The sequence below is a fragment of the Hippocampus guttulatus genome, chromosome 6 (assembly GCF_054856545.1).
Source record: "Hippocampus guttulatus isolate MCC_2025c chromosome 6, RoL_Hgut_1.0, whole genome shotgun sequence".
NCBI lineage: Eukaryota > Metazoa > Chordata > Actinopteri > Syngnathiformes > Syngnathidae > Hippocampus > Hippocampus guttulatus.
Genome location: NC_141266.1, coordinates 16,797,956 through 16,815,178, shown reverse-complemented (window position 1 = coordinate 16,815,178; position 17,223 = coordinate 16,797,956). Strand labels below are relative to the sequence as shown.

Sequence of the window (17,223 nt, the reverse complement as noted above, 5' to 3'; positions counted from 1 at the left end):
AATAAAATAAATAAAACATTTTGGGGACAATCTACTGCAGGCCCAGAATGATCTAGGTCTTGTCATTTACTCTCATCTCCATCTTGCAGACATTTCAGAAAGCGGACGAGGAGGAGGAGGAGGATGAGGAGCTTGTTGAAAAAAGCCCAGCCGACAAAAGTATTTCTAACTCCCCTCCATTGAGGAGAAGGTCGACAAAATCTTCCTTTGTTGGTTCAGAGGGAAAAAAAGAAGAGAAAGAAAATTTGGTGGATGACAAAGATACAACAGAGGAGGTAAGACCAGATGGTTGCTTGATAAATCGAAATCTTCTTTGCAAAGTATCAAGGGGTGGCCTGACACGGCTCTTTTCCCTGATTTGCTACAGAGTGAAAATGTTCCCCCGGTGTCATTTCTCAAAGTGATGCGATTCAACCTTTCTGAGTGGCCTTACATTCTCGTTGGAACCATCTGTGCCTCAATTAATGGCGCGATGCAGCCACTGTTTGCGGTCATCTTCTCCAAGATCATCACTGTCAGATTGTTTTTCATTTTTGCATCTTCATTTTTTTGGGGGGGGAGGACATCTGCTGGAAACTTTGAAGGAATTTATCATTTCTTCTTTTTCCGACTTTCAGGTGTTTGCTGAGCCTGATTTGAACGTCGTTCAACAGAAATCTCTATTCTTCTCTCTCATGTTTGCGGTTATTGGTGCTGTATCGTTTGTCACCATGTTTTTACAGGTACCGCTATGCGTCACACACGTGCGTGTTCCGTTGTGATGATGTTTGCTAATGTAGAAAGAAAAATGTATCCTGTGTCAAGAGACCAGAATGTTTTTCCATTTCAAAGTCCTCAATAACAGTTCACCTTCAATGGGGGCGATGGTCAATTCATGTTCATATCTTGTGGCTCTCACTTTTACAGGGTTTCTGTTTTGGTAAATCTGGAGAGCTCCTGACAATGAAATTGAGACTTGCAGCTTTCAAGGCCATGATGAGGCAGGTAAGTGGAACAAGTTTTCATGAGACAATCTTATCTTAAAGGCTTTGTTCATCATCTGACGGAATAAATACTTTATGTGGCTTAAGTACTTAGTCGCTGCAGATCAGGTATGCCAACTAACATTGTTGGCATCCGTTTTGAAGTCACAAATACAGAAAGGCGGGGCTTACACAGCAACAATGCAGTTTCCAACCACCGTTTTGAGGGTAGAAAAATGCATGGCGGAATAACGAAATGCCACCTGCAATTCACAGAATTCATTTTAATTTGTTCAAGTCAAGAACAGGCACTTTAAAATCTTAAGATCGCAGCATGATAGTTTTTGCAGGCTCCAAAAAGCAGAATTGTGGAGAATTGTCCCTTTTTACTCTCCACACCAAACTGATTGTTTACAGCGCAAGCAGCGAGCTACTCTCCTTCAACCCTTTTTTGTCCATTCTCCCTTTGAACAGAGTAACCTCCCTTAAAGGTACAGGGTCAGGGTGACTGTCTCTCACTAAGATATGGCAACTACAGAAGGAAAAGAAATGGCTTGGTAGTTTCCCAAAACTTAAAACAGAAACTTTTCCCATTTTTTTAGGACCTCGGCTGGTTTGATAATCACAAAAACAGCGTTGGAGCACTCACAACAAGGCTGGCCACAGATGCTGCTCAAGTACAAGGGGTAAGGCATTCTCTCACTGGAGCATCCACACATAACCCACCAGCATTTTTTCCCCCACATTTGTTCTCATCTTTCCCCTTTTGGTCAGGCTACGGGAGTACGTCTGGCCACACTGGTCCAGAACGTAGCCAATATGGGTACCGCTCTGATTCTTGCCTTCGTGTACGGCTGGGAGCTGACCCTGCTCATATTGTCAGTGGTTCCCGTCATGGCAGTAGCAGGAACTGTGCAGATGCAGTTGCTAGGTGGGCAAGCTGCTCAGGACAAGAAAGAGCTGGAGAAGGCTGGAAAGGTGAATGACACTCTAGGAATGCAAGCATCACCAAATCAGCCGTTGCTCAAAAGAGCTCGTTTTGGATTGGTGGGGCGGGCGGGGGGGGGGGGGGGGGCAAACAAAGATGTAGAAGTGACAAATAATTGCTCTGGCAGTGTGGTTAAAGAGTCTTGAAAAAGTTAAATGGTGGACCGCAGCAACCATTATTCACGCCTATGAATTTTAGAATGTGTTGACCAATATATTTATCCCAGTATGCAACGGTTTGTCATCGTCATGCAGTCCCTCCAAGCCTGACCCTGCGGTATTTCATCCCGTCTCCTCAGATTGCCACAGAAGCCATTGAGAATATTCGTACCGTTGCATCTCTGACCAGAGAACCCAAGTTTGAGTCTCTGTATCATGAAAACCTCATCGTTCCATACAAGTACAACAGACCTTTAATGTCCTCTCCAAAAAGAATTCATTTGGAACTCAGTGCTCTTGGTCTCATTAATGTTTGCGTTTCTTTCTTTTCAGGAACTCTCAGAAAAAGGCTCACGTCTACGGTTTTACCTTCGCATTTTCTCAGGCTATGATCTACTTTGCTTACGCAGGATGTTTCCGCTTTGGAGCTTGGCTCATTGACCAAAAACGAATGGATGTTGAGGGCGTATTCCTGTGAGTAACGGCTTTCCCTGGTTGCGAGTCATCATAGATCAGTCCAACATTCACTTTTGTACTTTGACAGACAATAAAGTGCGGTGAAAAAACCCAGCAGATAATTGTAACTGGTGTACATACTTAAATCATTTACCACAAGTTTAAAGCACGTGTAGGGCAATTGTCAATGTGATCAGATGACAAAACATTGGCTTTATGGTCACACGGGTGAGATGTACACGAGGGGAGCTTCTCCTTTCATATTACAGCTTTTACAGTGAGTTCAAAGTTCATCTCAGTGAAGAAGCTAAACAATATTGATATCATTGGAATGAATTCATACACCGAGCAGCCACCACAATATGTCCACTCGCACATCTGCTGAAACGTAACAAGAGCCCTATAAAAAAAATTCTGTCTTTAAAAAGGTGCAGATATTTTCAATACGCTTCTTTATAGTGTGTATGTGACCACAATAAATTAACATTCATTCTCACATTCTCTCACCCAGAGTTATTTCAGCAGTTCTGTATGGCGCCATGGCTCTCGGAGAAGCCAATTCCTTCACTCCAAACTACGCCAAGGCCAAAATGTCTGCTGCACACCTTGTTATGCTTTTGAACACAGAGCCTGCTATTGATAATCTGTCAGAGGATGGAGAGTCACTGGTATGCGACACAAAACCTGACATGCTTACCGGTCCTTTTTTTCTTCACAGTCATATTGATTGATCATCCATTTCCCTTCCGTGTTCGTTCTTAAATCTCCAGGATAAATTTGACGGCAATGTGCGCTTTGAGGAAGTTAAGTTTAACTACCCCTCGCGCCCTGATGTGCCCATCCTTCGAGGGCTGAACCTGAAAGTGAGCAAGGGAGAAACATTGGCCCTGGTAGGAAGCAGCGGCTGCGGAAAAAGCACCACCATCCAGCTTCTGGAAAGGTTTTACGACACCACGCAAGGGAACGTGGTGAGAAGAGACACACGCATATAAACACACAATTAGATCCTGCCTCTCCACCTACTCGATGTGAGCTAATGGCGAGTGTTTTTATAGTTATTGAGTGCATTTCACTGGTAAGACCTTGGCCCACAATATTTACTTCACGCTGTTTCTGAGTTCATCCTCATAGAATTACTTTTTCTGCTGCTCAGTCTTAACTTCAAGCGCTCTGTGGGAACAACAGTTCCAAGATCTCTGATCTGGATCAGCGGTTCTAATAATGGATGGAAGGATGGATGCCCGGATAATGCGAGTCTTGCTTGAAAGTTACTGCCATTTGAACTAAGGACTGGACTAATTTGAGGATGAAATAAGATTCTCCATAGTTTCTATCCATCAAATCAGAAGGACAAAAATATCCACTATTAGATCATAAGTGAGGTCCAAATCACTTGAGGCTTACATGGGTCTTGAGTGTTTTGCTTGAAACCTGGACCACATAACCTAAGCTCTGCTTGAGACTTGACCTCAATCATTTGATTCACATCTTTGCTTTTGGGTTTTTTTTCTTCCAGGTGATTGATTCCAAGAGCGTGAAAGAGCTGAACATCCACTGGCTGAGGTCTCAGATAGGCATTGTGTCCCAGGAGCCTGTGCTCTTTGACTGCAGCTTGGCTGAAAATATCGCTTATGGAGACAACAGTCGGACTGTAACCATAGAAGAGATTAAGGCAGCTGCTGAAAAAGCCAACATTCACAGCTTCATAGAAAAATTGCCAATGGTAAAATCAATTATCAAGCAACTGTGGTCAAAACTCATGCTGTCATCTAGTCTCACTTCAACCTTTGAGACAGTTCTATCATTAGATTTCTGCCTTTAGTTTTAATGACGAGGCAAAAAAACCCCCATTCAGTATCACTTCCTTTTCAATTTTATAAAATGGCTTGAAGACATGCTCAGTAATTATTTTGGCATACAGCATGTCTCTCAGCTGACTTGGTCCCCAGCGGTTTTTAATAATTACAGCCCTGTATCCAACTTACCATTTTTAAGTAAGATTCTAGAGAAACTATTTTTTCTCCAATGAAACAATTTTTCTACACACAAATAATATTTTAGAGAAATATCAGTCTGGTTTTAAAATGAACCATAATACGGAGACAGCTTTTGTAAGGATTTTAAATGACACCAAGTGCCATGCAGACATTAAAAAAACTCAGACTTGGTGCTACTGGACCTGAGAGCTTTATTAAACAGACTTAAAAACCTGGTTGGCATCTCTGGTACTGTTTGTAACTGGTTTCATGCCTATCTCACAGACAGATGTGATTTTGTAACTTTGAATACTTGTTCCTTCAGAGTCCATGAAATTGAATGTTGGGTTCCCCAAGGTTCAATTTTAGGCCCAATACTTTTTAATCTTTACATGCTTCCCCTTGATTGATTTATTGATTGATCGATTGAATTGTAACATTCCATGCAATGACTTTGACGTTGTTTCCTCGAGCAGAAGTATGACACTCAGGCAGGCGATAAGGGGACCCAGCTGTCAGGTGGTCAGAAACAACGAATCGCCATAGCCCGAGCGATCCTCCGTAACCCCAAACTGTTGCTTCTGGATGAGGCCACGTCTGCACTCGACACTGAGAGTGAGAAGGTGCCGTTTTTTTTTCTTTTCATCTTGAATTGCTCCACATTTGACCACCTTGTGTTTTAGCCATATTGACTTCTGTCCTCCCAACTTGTGTTCGATCTAGGTGGTACAAGAGGCATTGGACAAAGCTAGCCAGGGCAGGACGTGTATTGTTGTAGCCCACCGTTTGTCCACCATCCAAACTGCAGACCGTATCGCCGTCTTTCAGGGTGGTGTGGTGGTTGAACAAGGGACACATCAGCAGCTACTAGCCAAAAAGGGAGTCTACCACATGCTGGTCACCACTCAGATGGGCCTTGGGAGGGAATGAGTGAATCACCATTTTTATTAATCAAAACTTGGTATTCTTCTGGTGAAGTAGTGAGTGACTGAATGTATCATCTCAGCATTGGCATGAGTGCTGACTGAGAACTTTGGTTTACACGCATTTATTCTGGACAGGCTCACACAAGTTCCCTAAATGTTTCCTTTCACCTTATTAGAACTACCGTTAACGACACACTGTGGAACATCTGTCACTCGAAATGTACTACTGAAGAATTGTAATATATATACAGTATTTTTTTTTCTGTGTGTGTGTGTGTATACATATATATCTGTATATGTGGAATGATATGGTATTCTTGTATGACATAGTTAGCATTACTTTGTAGAAGTTGAATGTGATTCTAATATACTTGGAGAGTTGACTTTCTTGAACAGTCATAAAGATAAGAAGTAAAGTTCATGGGTGGATGTTATCAGCTTGTTGGTTTATCACTACTGGCCACAGGAGAAGCCATAGTCAATATTAACCACCAGACAAGGTACAGTAATGTATATCGAAGTGAACCATTCTGTTAATTACTGTGATCAACAATTACAGTACTTACAGTACCATTCCCAATTTGTGCTTTGCCCTTTGGTCTCCAACTGAACATTTTTATGTTCAGTTGGAGACCTTAAGACCTGTTGTAATGTTTTGTTTGTTTGTTTGTTTTTATCTTACTGTATCATTTTGTATCTTCCGTATTTGTATCTGTGTACAGCACTCAATTTGTGATTGTTTTTGAAATGCTGTATAGATAAAGTTGATCTGAACAGAAATTCACATTCACACTTACGCTATGGACAATGCTGAGTGCAGTGGTGGGAGACAGTAATACAAAAGCATTTTTACAGTCCGGTACTTCCATAAAAACGATGGAAGAATTTAATGAGTCTTGGAGAGTTTGAGGAGATGAACGGACGTAGATTAAAACAACGTCAACATAATTTTGCACTGCCATCTACTGGCCAAACACTCAACAACACAAGCATAATTATTTTCGAAGAAAACAAAATTCAATACTGTTCATACATACTCTCCTTAATACTGCCTGTAAGCACAGTCAGACTTGAAACCACACGGCCTTGTGCCTTGTTGTGGTTTAAAAAAAAACAGGAGTTTTGAAACTCGGATATTTAAGTAAAAATAACTGTTCTGATCATTTGGAGTTAAAAAAATAATAACTTGCACACTGAGAACACGTGTTTTAGACCAATATATCGCTTTACTTACGTTGTGCACAAACTGATTAAAAAATGCACACTTACCCTGAGTGTTTTGTTGTTGTTTGCTCCTGCCACCAGATTAGATGTAGAATTGTTCAGTGCCAGAAATTGGTGGAATTGGGCTGGCACAAGACAACGTATTTGTCACGAATCATTCCTGGACCTGAAAACATCAGACCATTTTCTTTAATAGGCCATGTGTGGGGAATATCTTACTTCTTCAAATCTGTTGTGTCATCATCATTAATGATAGTGTCCTTGTTTTTGTCTTCTAAATCCCCAAGATTTCAATCGTCAGGCTTTACCTTTCTATTTACATATTTTTATTATTTTGTTATTATTTTTACATCGTGATGCCATCTGCGAAGGTTTAAATAAAAGTAACAAGTCAATTCTGACACAGTTAGTGGTGATATCTGTACAGATATCTTCCATTCATGCGTTATCTGATCTGTTTATCCTCACGAGGGTCGCCTCGCTGGAGCCTATCCCAGCTGTCTTCGGGCAACAGGCGGGGTACACCTGGTTGCCAGCCATTAGGACAGGTATATTTTTCGGAAAAATAAATATTCAAGTGAAGTACAGATCGGTGAAAACCCGAACAAGTCATGCCCCAGTGTGGGAGTGTAGGACCGCCCCTAGAATTTGTAAACAGCACGGTTGCAGCCTATGTTTTTGTTTTTCAGCCAATGGAGGGCGTATCATAACTGATGGCAGCAGGATCATGTTGGAGCACAACTGAGGAGTGCAGGTATGGCAAACATGACGTTCTTGATCGTTCAAATACGTTAATGTCCGGCGAACATTTGCTCAGGAAATCGAATTACGCCGCATGTTCTAATGTGGTGCACGAGGAACAATGCCAAAAGTCAATTTTGCTCCCGGTTGCTTCGGATATCACGTTAAACGGAAGTTTAAATGAACCAAGAGGTCAAACACGGCTGTTGGTTTTTGAAAGCGTACTGCGTCGCTGTTTTGGGGCTAAATGGTTTGTAAACACTGTGGTTGGTACTAGGTGGGCGGAATGCCAAACTGGAGGACATGGCAGGAAGAGTTTTGTGATTACCCAGGAAGAATTTCTACTCCGTTAGCTCGGTTGCTAAGTCACGCTCAACAATAGGACAGCGCCTTTACATAGGATAGAACAACTGTGCCACATGACACCGATTTAGAGTTGTCAGCATACATATTTATTCAAGTATTCCCGAACGTTGATTTACAATAACAAATCTGCCATTCGGTTCAGTGCCCAAACCCTGGTATATGAAACCAAGTGTATGATCAAAATGATACTTTAAGGAATGTATTATAAATTGATCACTGATTGTCTTTTTTAGGGGGCGGGTGTGTCTTAGAAATATACACTGGACTGAGGTTTCGGTATCTTCAGGAGGGTTGTTGTTTTGTCTCAGGATAAGACTTTTTGTTTTAGTGTTTTGTGCTTTTTACTGGTTTTATGTATTTGACGTTTTAACCGACTTTGTTGACCTATAAGTCATTTTTGCTTCATGTACAACGCTTTGTATGAAGTGGTGGTTTTAAAATGATCTAATAGTATAGTAGAGTTAAACGTGCTCCGACGAGGAAGTACATGGTTAAATCTAGGCTAGCTCCGTGGTTGAAATAATCTTGAAACGCTCATGATGACTAAACGAGATTAAGCTAATTTTATATTGTTGAAGTCATTTCATTGCGAAATGAAGTGATGATACGGAAGACAACAACAAAGACCATTACAGGAAGAGGCTAAATGTTAGTTTGCACCTGGTGGAACTGTCGGGATTAGCACGGAAATAATAAATATTAATTTAAAAAAACAGACTGCGAACAGGTGTTGTGCTTATTAGCAACGAGCAAATACTTCAGAAAGACGAAAACGTTTCTAAAGTTGCACATTCAACTAGGAACCTAAATCTGTTTACTACAGTAATACAAACAAGCCAGTACTATAGTTAAGCGTAATAAATAAATACATTAAAAAATAACGTTAACGTGTTAATACCTGGACGAAAGGATGGCAGAATCGAATCAATCTGGAGTGAGTAGAGAACGCCAACGCATGCGCAGTAAGGCAAGCTATGCCTGAGGTTTAAGGTTGCCTTACACCGCCATCTACTGGCCAAATCGAAAAGGACAGGTTTTATAGAGGATTTTATATATATATATATATATATATATATACACACACACACACACACACACACACACACACACACACACACACAGAGGATAGAGGATTATATATATATATTTTTTTGTAATTATAATACATCATTTTCAACGTGGACCAACAATTAAATATCCTAAAAATTATCTTACGTTTTCACAGAGGTGGCCACATTTAAATTGTTGCAAAACCAAAAGAAAAGATGATCTGAATTTGTAGCATGTATATTGATGGATACAGCCTAATTTTGGAGCACATGGATAGGATCAAATTTCGAGTTTCCTTCGTGGTGATGTTTTGCCAAGTGGACCCTTGCACTCACCTTCGCTTTCTGTTAAATAGTATCTCTGTGCGAGAATCAAATACTGTACTTTAGACTGAAGAGTGTACTAAAAAGGTCAAGTCAATTGCCTGACTTCACCTGTAAATCTTTTGGCACAGCTTCATTTTCAGCAAAATGGTAAATTGGTCAATTGCTTTTTTTAATTGATCGAAAAATCTTGTAAACCAAAATAATGGATCATCCATCTTCCTCTGACAGACCCCAGACAATGATTGAAACAGACCAGTTGCAAAAGCACAGCCGTGATCACAATACGGATATTTACTCAAGGTAATATTCTGGAGCTCTTTAACAACCCACTGGAATTTGGTTTCAGAGTAAAGAGGCAAACTGTAAATCACTGAAACACAGGAGTTCTTTAATATGTCTTTATTTTTGTCCAAGTGAGTACAATAAAGCAGGAAGCGGAAAGAAGAAAGAAAAAGAGGGGAAAATTGTCACTGTGGGCCCCATTGAACTGGTATGTTGTCCATCTGTATTATTATTTTTTATTTAAAGTGTTGTAAGATTAATACTGACGATTACTGTTTGGTTCCATGAGCACAGTTCAGGTTTGCAGATGGCATAGATGTCATACTAATCGTCTTTGGGACGGTGATGTCGGTGGCCCATGGGCTGGTGTTCCCCCTCATGTGTGTTGTATTTGGGCATATGGCGGACAGATTTATACAGTCCTCAGCAATGTCTAAAAACAATACTCAATACTTCAGTAAGTTCACAGAGACGGTCGCAAATAGTAACCGAACTTAACGACGAATGTTACACCTTGTCGTCTCTATTTTCAGTTTCCACCAACAGCACCTTGCAGGATGACATGGCCGGGTAAGAAACAAGAAGTCGATGCAACACTCAGTGGGACACATTTGACAATTTGTTTTTCCTTTCCAGCTTTTCTATTTACTTCACCATCACAGCCATCTTGGTGTTTGTGGCGGCCTACATGCAGGTTGCTTTTTTTACACTGGCTGCCGTGCGACAAGTCAAACGCATCCGCAGGCGTTTTTTCCACAGTATCATGCGACAGGACATCGGCTGGTTTGATGTCAACGAGACGGGAACACTCAACACTCGTCTTGTTGAGTGAGTAACGTAATTGACATATTCTGTTCTGCTTAAAGGGGACATATTATGCAAAATGTGGCTTGGAATTGAAATTAAACTACCAAGTAGGCCATGGGTAAGCTGCCTGTTTCCCAAAATGTGTCTGTGCAAAGTGTTCTGAATTGGAACAAATTGGAAATTGACAACGGCTAACTGGGTTTCCCTACCCACAACTTTGTGGAAATATGCCATTTCCAAGCCATGGTTAAACCATATTTTTCTAAACACTCAGGGCAAAAAAAAGGTGAACAAAGCTGCACTACGTTGGTCAAGATAGGCACATCTCCTTTGTCTAAGCACTTGTAGCTTTAGCCATGTAAAATGACTTGAGGCATCACCATTGGTATCTGAAAGTGTTGTTTAGTGGCTCTTTCATCAATCTACCTCAATTTTTTTTTTTTTGAAGTAGATTCTCTGCTCCACAGGGCCTGAAAAATCGTCAGTTCTACGATGTGGCAGATATTGTAGTGACTTAAAATCATTCTTTATCATTCATTTGTCTGGGCAGTGACATCTATAAGATCCAAGAGGGTATTGGAGACAAAATGGGGATGTTGATCCAGTCGCTTTCCACCTTCATTGGATCTTTAGTGGTTGGCTTAAGCATAGGATGGAAGCTCGCTCTGGTCGTCCTGGCTGTCTGCCCGTTGCTGGGCCTGTCAGCTGGCATATTCAGTAAGGTAAACTTGCCTTCATCCTGAAAACAAAGCTCTTCTTGCTAAGCTGCTACGTCTCCCCTTAGGTGGTGACGTCCTTCACTGCCAAAGAACAGGCCGCTTATGCCAAAGCGGGTGCGGTGGCGGAGGAGGTGCTTTCTGCCATCAGGACTGTGTTTGCCTTCAGCGGTCAGAAGAGAGAGATACAAAGGTTTGCGCAAGATGTTGTACCCGACATGGGGCACATCAAGCTACAGCTGTGCTTGTCGATGGGTGTGCTGCTTTTTACAAATCATTGACCATTAATTCTCAAAAGCGAATGACAGCGTTGCATTTTGGATCTTACAATTTGAAGTGCCTCTGATTAACCCTGAAAAAAAAAAAGTTCTGATGTTCTAGTCGACTTTTCCTGACATCATCAGCTTCCGAACAGAAGCCTGAAGGTTTTGTGCTAACACAGACTGCTTTTTTTTTGGAGTGTTTATAATTCCTGCCCTCAGCTGAAGAAAAATAACATCAAAAGCATGACACGGTCACCGCCTTGCTGAACTCGCCATATTGTGTATTCTTTTGGTGATGAGCAGTGTATCGTCACCGCATATCAAGCAAAGAGATCGATTTTTTTCTTTGATTTTTGTCTTGTCAAACAGGTATCATAAAAACTTGGAGGAGGCTAAGAACATGGGAATAAAGAAGGCGATAAGTTCCAACACTGCTATGGGTTTCACTTTCATGATGATCTTCCTGTCTTACGCGCTGGCCTTCTGGTACGGGAGTGTGCTCGTTCTGAGTCAGGAGTACACGACTGGAACTGTACTCACAGTGAGCAGACATTGAGAGAAATGTGAATTTTATGACAATGCACTAGCCCTCAACTCTCATTTTTATTGCTGACAATAATGTTTTTTTCTTGAGGTTTTATTCGCTTTGATTTTTGGTGCAATCGCGTTGGGCCAGACCTCACCAAACATCCAGTCCTTTTCCAGTGCCCGAGGAGCTGCACACCAAGTGTACCAAATCATTGACAACGTAAGGAGAACACTATTTTCTCTTCCTACGTTCAGAGTTAACTACAAAATCTTCAAATTGCATTTGTAAAAATGGCGGTACAATGGCAAGATACAAGTTAAAGGCTTTCATCCCATGAGTTTGGGGTTTTGAGTGTATAACCGTTGATAAATCTCCAAGCAGCAAATGAACAGGTAATCTTCACAAATCGCTTCACTTTGCCACATCCAGTATGGCTGCCGCATTGATGTACGATTCAGCATTCAAGCTGGTGGTCCATGTATATGTACTGTAAATGGTCATTATGATCCATACTTTGAGCAAATTTTCACGGTCCACCGTAATCTTTACATTTGGAATGGCATTCAATTGACAAAGATAAAGAACATTTACTTCTTAAAGCTACTGGGAGCCGCAGCGGAGGGGATTCAAGAGCCACGGGGTTGCCGACCCCCCGTGTAGCGAGTTATATTTCTTTCTTTGTCCCACTCTGACCATATTTTGAACCACGACTGAACTCAAAAGGAAATGTTCCTTGACAGGAACCGAGTATTGACAGCTACTCAGAGAGCGGCTTCAAGCCTGACTCGATCAGTGGAAACATTGAGTTCAAGAACATCTACTTTAACTACCCTTCAAGGCCAGAAGTTCAAGTAAGCTCACCATACTGTTTAACTTCATCTAACAGAAAAAAAGAACTTTGCATGATTGCTCCGTGATTTGCAGGTATTAAACAACATGTCTCTGAGTGTGAAGAGTGGGCAGACCATTGCGTTAGTGGGAAGCAGCGGCTGCGGGAAAAGCACCACCATCCAGCTGTTGCAGAGGTTCTACGATCCCCAGCAGGGATCCGTACGTGCATATTTGTAAAAACGTAATATCTCATTCAACCTTTCATAACCACCAAGACAATTTAAAAAGAATACCTTTGTATATCCCCCTTTTGAAGGTTTCCGTTGATGGCCATGACATCCGTTCACTCAATATCCGCCACCTGCGAAAGATGATTGGAGTGGTGAGTCAGGAGCCCGTCTTATTTGCAACCACCATCGCTCAGAACATCCGATATGGCCGAAGTGACGTGACGCAGAACGAGATTGAGCAAGCTGCCAAGGAGGCCAACGCTTACGACTTCATCATGAACCTTCCCGAAGTATGACTTTATTCATGACTTCACCTGATTTTTTTTTCTTGCCAATGATGAGAGTGTTGTTGTCGAGCAGAGGTTCGAGACGCTGGTTGGGGACCGAGGGACTCAGATGAGTGGAGGACAGAAGCAGAGAATTGCAATCGCTCGAGCGCTCGTACGTAACCCCAAAATCCTTCTGCTGGATGAAGCAACATCCGCCCTTGACGCCGAGAGCGAGACTGTCGTGCAGGCTGCGCTCGACAAGGTGCAAACGCAGGCCCAGATTCAGTCGGAACGCATATTGTAGAATTATTTCGTACCAGTTGAATCTTTCTCTAAAAGTTATTTGCCCTTATAACAATTTTATCATTTGTTCAGGTCAGACTGGGTCGTACCACCATAATTGTGGCCCATCGCCTCTCAACGATCAGGAACGCCGACATCATCGCTGGCTTCCAAAATGGAGAGGTTGTAGAGTTGGGGACTCATAGCCAGTTGATGGAAAAACAGAGTGTGTATCATACCCTTGTCACCATGCAGGTAACGCTGTCATAAAAAAAGCACATTTTATTTACACATTTGGGGGAAATTCATTGAATATTCCAACAATATACAGTATACCCATGTGGTGGTTTCTCCCTCTCTATCTTGCAGACCTTCCAGAAAGCCAAAGTTGATGAGCAGCGGAATAGTGAGCAGAATGAAAAGAGCCCGATAACCGAAATGCTCAACGATGAATCTTCCCTGAAAAGGAGGAAGTCGACAAGAGGGTTTTCCTCCGCTGGTTTCGAGGGAAAGAAAGAAGAGAGAGAAACATTGCTGGATGCCAAAAACAAGACAGAGGTGAGATTGGTTGACTTGACTTTGGACAATAAAGCAAGGCGCAATTCAGCGTTTCTCTCCTCCTTTCTAAAGGATGAAAGTGTTCCACCCGTGTCGTTACTCAAAATTCTGCATTTCAACCTTCCCGAGTGGCCTTACATTTTGATGGGGATCATCTTCGCTGCCATCAATGGATTATTACATCCTCTGTTCGCCGTCATCCTTTCAAAGTACATTGCTGTAGGTTACAATTTATGTCCGGTGGGGGTCACATTTTTTTTTCCTGGAGCCAAAATAAGATCATCAGCTTTCTCTTTCAAACTTCCAGGTGATGGCTGAGACTGATCAAGATATGATTAGAAAAGAAACTGAATTCCTCTGCCTCATGTTTGCAACTATTGGAATTGTCATTTTTTTCACCATGTTTCTCCAGGTAGGCATACGTTCACGTTCACACATGCTGCATGCACATTTAAAAAATATTTTTTTGGGCTGGTATTTTTAGTGTTTAGTGCAACTCACGCGTTTCTCTTATCTTTTTGCCGAGTAGTAGCACGAACCATTGCCCTGGGTGTTTTGAATGGTATTTTAGCACTTACAGGCTACCATAGCGCAAGCTTGTGACAGTTTTGCTTGTCCACAAGTTAGCTAAGGCAAATTCAAAATAAGTCACTTGGTTGAAATGTGATTTGGAAGTGACACTATGAGGAAGAAAAATATATCCTGTTGCCCACCCGATATGGCTCCGATAGGGTTGTAATATTTGGAGCATGATTAGGAGTTTGAGTACAGTCTACAGACAAGGGGCATCGGCACTGATAACGATCTTACTATGACAATGGTTGCAGAGGGAAGGTGTCAGTCACTTGAATTCGTGTCAACGTCCAACCGTGTTTGTATCCGTCACTTTTTACAGGGTTACTGTTTTGGAAAATCTGGAGAGATCCTGACATTAAAACTGAGACTTGCAGCTTTCAAGGCTTTGATGAGGCAGGTAAGTTTAAAAAAAAAAAGGCTTTTCGGGTTTGCCGTTCACCAAGGCTGGCATTTCTCTGTCAGTATTTCTTAATTTGAAAAGGAATTACATTCTAGGACCTCGGCTGGTTTGATGACCACAAAAACAGTGTTGGAACCCTCACAACAAGGCTGGCCTCAGATGCTGCTCAAGTACAAGGGGTAAGGCATTTTTCCGTGTCTTGCCACTACACACGTATACACACAACGTTCTATCTATTTCCACCAAACCTTTCACCTCCTCTCAGGTTACGGGACTACGCCTGGCCACCCTGGTGCAGAATATTGCCAATTTAGGCACCGCTGTGATTCTTGCCTTCGTGTACGGCTGGGAGCTGACCCTGCTCGTACTGGTGTTGGTGCCAATCTTGGCGGTAGCTGGAACTGTGGAGATGGAGTTGCTAGCTGGGCAAGCTGCCAAGGACAAGAAGGAGTTGGAGAAGGCTGGACAGGTAAGCATTTGCCATAGCGTATGATGGGTTACTCACCTACCTTTGCCCTCCTTCTCGCGAAATATAAGACCATGTTATACGATGTCGCATTTTCATGGTGCATCTCATCAGATTGTTACGGAAGCCATCGACAATATCCGTACAGTTGCATCACTGACCAGGGAAGCCACGTTTGAGTCTTTGTTTCACAAGAATCTTCAAGCTCCGTACAGGTATGTGAGGACCTCCATCAATGGTTGAAACGGTTTTCGACGTGCTATTTTGGATGGTTCCGTGTGTCTCCGTAGAAACGCCCAGAAAAAGGCCCATGTGCAGGGTTTTGCCTTCTCTTTCTCCCAAGCCATGATCTACTTTACTTATGCCATATGTTTCTGGTTTGGAGCTTGGCTTGTTCAGCAAGGACGAATGGATGTGGAGGGAGTTTTTCTGTGAGTAACAAAGAGTTCAGAGCATTCATTACATTCGGGAAATAACCTCTCAAACTTGACATTATTTGGTAAGGTCGGTCCTATGTAAATGAATATTCTCCCTCAGAGTGATTATGGCAATTCTATATGGTTCAATGGCTGTTGGAGAAGCCAATTCCTTCACTCCAAACTACGCAAACGCCAAAATGTCAGCTGCTCACATCATGATGCTTCTGAACAGACAGCCTGCTATCGATAATCTCTCGCAGGAGGGACAGTCATTGGTAAGCAGCAGAAAGTTGCCAAACAGTGCACTCCAGAGCAGTTTACAGACTTACCGTATTGAGAAAGTGGATGTCTGGTTTATTACTCCAGGACCATTTTGATGGCAATGTGTACTTTGAGGGTGTTGTGTTTGACTACCCATCACGCCCCAATGTACCCGTCCTCCGAGGGCTGAATCTGAAAGTGAGCAAGGGAGAGACACTGGCCCTGGTAGGAAGCAGCGGCTGTGGAAAAAGCACCACCATTCAGCTTCTGGAGAGGTTCTACGACACCAAGCAAGGGAACGTGGTGAGTAAAACGATTGCACTTTTGTTCGTTAGTCAATTTAACGGCGCTGCACTGCACAGATGAGATGTAGAAACACACAAAGGGCATTTGCTAAATGTGTCTTCTGTGCGTATCTTTGTGTCTGTTTATGAGTAGAAAAGGCGCCAGTGAGTGGTAGCCTGTTGACGTAGTGCCGCTGAGTTTCTCTTATTCACACATTTGCTCCCTTTTTTATATTATTTTGGGGTTCGCTATGTGTCGTGTTAACCTGTTTTTGACCATGACATAGTATGGCGGATTATAATGCCACTTCTTATGTGCGGCTTCACTGACAACCTGTCTATAACAGCTATATGGTACTTTCTCCCGTAGACAAAATATTGTGGTTCTTTTCAGAAATGTTATGTATTTATAAGTTATTTAGAGTTTTGTGATTTATTATTTTTTTTTAATCTGGGGTGTTGTAACCCACCTAGTGATTTGATCCAAACAACTTTCCTCGGTCTTGGGTCATCTTGCTCAAAACCAATTTTTCTTGACATCTGACTTCAACGATGACCCGACTAGTCTTTTTGTTGTTTGTCTTCCAGATGATTGATTCCAAGAGCGTGAAAGAGCTGAACATCCACTGGCTGAGGTCTCAGATAGGCATTGTGTCCCAGGAGCCTGTGCTCTTTGACTGCAGCTTGGCTGAAAATATCGCTTATGGAGACAACAGTCGGACTGTAACCATAGAAGAGATTAAGGCAGCTGCTGAGAAAGCCAACATTCACAGCTTCATAGAAAAATTGCCAAAAGTAATCACGTTTCTCTAATGAAGGATGAATTATTTTGATCAATGCCTTCTGTTCCAGTGAGAAACTTATCAACCTATTTTCA

The 17,223-nt window shown here is 42.1% G+C and overlaps 4 protein-coding genes across 8 annotated transcripts in view; 2 read left to right on the top strand and 2 right to left on the bottom strand.

Annotated features, from left to right (window-relative positions):
• LOC147203804 (ATP-dependent translocase ABCB1-like) overlaps positions 1–6,734 on the top strand; it is an 11,532-nt gene extending 4,798 nt beyond the window's left edge. For both annotated transcript variants that reach the window (XM_086113723.1, XM_086113724.1), the window contains 13 exons: positions 90–275; positions 368–514; positions 618–722; positions 907–984; positions 1,565–1,648; positions 1,737–1,940; positions 2,249–2,349; positions 2,442–2,582; positions 3,076–3,232; positions 3,335–3,532; positions 4,081–4,287; positions 5,017–5,163; positions 5,264–6,734. In XM_086113723.1, coding sequence (XP_085969849.1) covers positions 90–275; positions 368–514; positions 618–722; positions 907–984; positions 1,565–1,648; positions 1,737–1,940; positions 2,249–2,349; positions 2,442–2,582; positions 3,076–3,232; positions 3,335–3,532; positions 4,081–4,287; positions 5,017–5,163; positions 5,264–5,470 — 1,962 coding nt within the window. In that variant the 3' untranslated portion in view covers positions 5,471–6,734. The remainder of the gene's footprint in view (positions 1–89; positions 276–367; positions 515–617; positions 723–906; positions 985–1,564; positions 1,649–1,736; positions 1,941–2,248; positions 2,350–2,441; positions 2,583–3,075; positions 3,233–3,334; positions 3,533–4,080; positions 4,288–5,016; positions 5,164–5,263) is intronic.
• rundc3b (RUN domain containing 3b) overlaps positions 1–8,793 on the bottom strand; it is a 24,452-nt gene extending 15,659 nt beyond the window's left edge. The window contains exons 1-2 of the mRNA XM_086113739.1: positions 8,696–8,793; positions 6,736–6,856 (exon numbers count right to left, since the gene is read on the bottom strand). The gene's annotated coding sequence lies outside the window, so the exon portion shown is untranslated. The remainder of the gene's footprint in view (positions 1–6,735; positions 6,857–8,695) is intronic.
• LOC147203802 (ATP-dependent translocase ABCB1-like) overlaps positions 7,353–17,223 on the top strand; it is a 12,288-nt gene continuing 2,417 nt past the window's right edge. The window contains exons 1-26 of one of the 3 annotated variants that reach the window (XM_086113721.1): positions 7,353–7,444; positions 9,402–9,473; positions 9,588–9,663; positions 9,750–9,912; positions 9,989–10,025; positions 10,092–10,283; positions 10,813–10,984; positions 11,047–11,171; positions 11,611–11,782; positions 11,876–11,989; positions 12,511–12,621; positions 12,695–12,820; positions 12,918–13,121; positions 13,192–13,362; positions 13,476–13,637; positions 13,752–13,940; positions 14,013–14,159; positions 14,248–14,352; positions 14,836–14,913; positions 15,012–15,095; positions 15,182–15,385; positions 15,497–15,597; positions 15,673–15,813; positions 15,920–16,076; positions 16,168–16,365; positions 16,935–17,141. In XM_086113721.1, coding sequence (XP_085969847.1) covers positions 7,404–7,444; positions 9,402–9,473; positions 9,588–9,663; positions 9,750–9,912; positions 9,989–10,025; positions 10,092–10,283; positions 10,813–10,984; positions 11,047–11,171; positions 11,611–11,782; positions 11,876–11,989; positions 12,511–12,621; positions 12,695–12,820; positions 12,918–13,121; positions 13,192–13,362; positions 13,476–13,637; positions 13,752–13,940; positions 14,013–14,159; positions 14,248–14,352; positions 14,836–14,913; positions 15,012–15,095; positions 15,182–15,385; positions 15,497–15,597; positions 15,673–15,813; positions 15,920–16,076; positions 16,168–16,365; positions 16,935–17,141 — 3,549 coding nt within the window. In that variant the 5' untranslated portion in view covers positions 7,353–7,403. Of the gene's footprint in view, positions 7,445–9,401; positions 9,474–9,587; positions 9,664–9,749; positions 9,913–9,988; positions 10,026–10,091; positions 10,284–10,812; positions 10,985–11,046; positions 11,172–11,610; positions 11,783–11,875; positions 11,990–12,510; positions 12,622–12,694; positions 12,821–12,917; positions 13,122–13,191; positions 13,363–13,475; positions 13,638–13,751; positions 14,160–14,247; positions 14,353–14,835; positions 14,914–15,011; positions 15,096–15,181; positions 15,386–15,496; positions 15,598–15,672; positions 15,814–15,919; positions 16,077–16,167; positions 16,366–16,934; positions 17,142–17,223 lie in introns of all 3 variants that reach the window. The other 2 variants (XM_086113720.1, XM_086113722.1) reach the window with 2 other exon arrangements.
• Positions 9,558–17,223, bottom strand: part of LOC147203801 (uncharacterized) — a 26,699-nt gene continuing 19,033 nt past the window's right edge. Inside the window, exons 4-11 of one of the 2 annotated variants that reach the window (XR_015101195.1) lie at positions 16,817–17,067; positions 16,131–16,301; positions 15,422–15,811; positions 13,719–15,347; positions 13,493–13,643; positions 13,146–13,348; positions 12,895–12,962; positions 9,558–11,141 (exon numbers count right to left, since the gene is read on the bottom strand). The gene's annotated coding sequence lies outside the window, so the exon portion shown is untranslated. Of the gene's footprint in view, positions 11,142–12,894; positions 12,963–13,145; positions 13,349–13,492; positions 13,644–13,718; positions 15,348–15,421; positions 15,812–16,130; positions 16,302–16,816; positions 17,068–17,223 lie in introns of those variants that run through there. The other variant, XM_086113740.1, reaches the window with a different exon arrangement.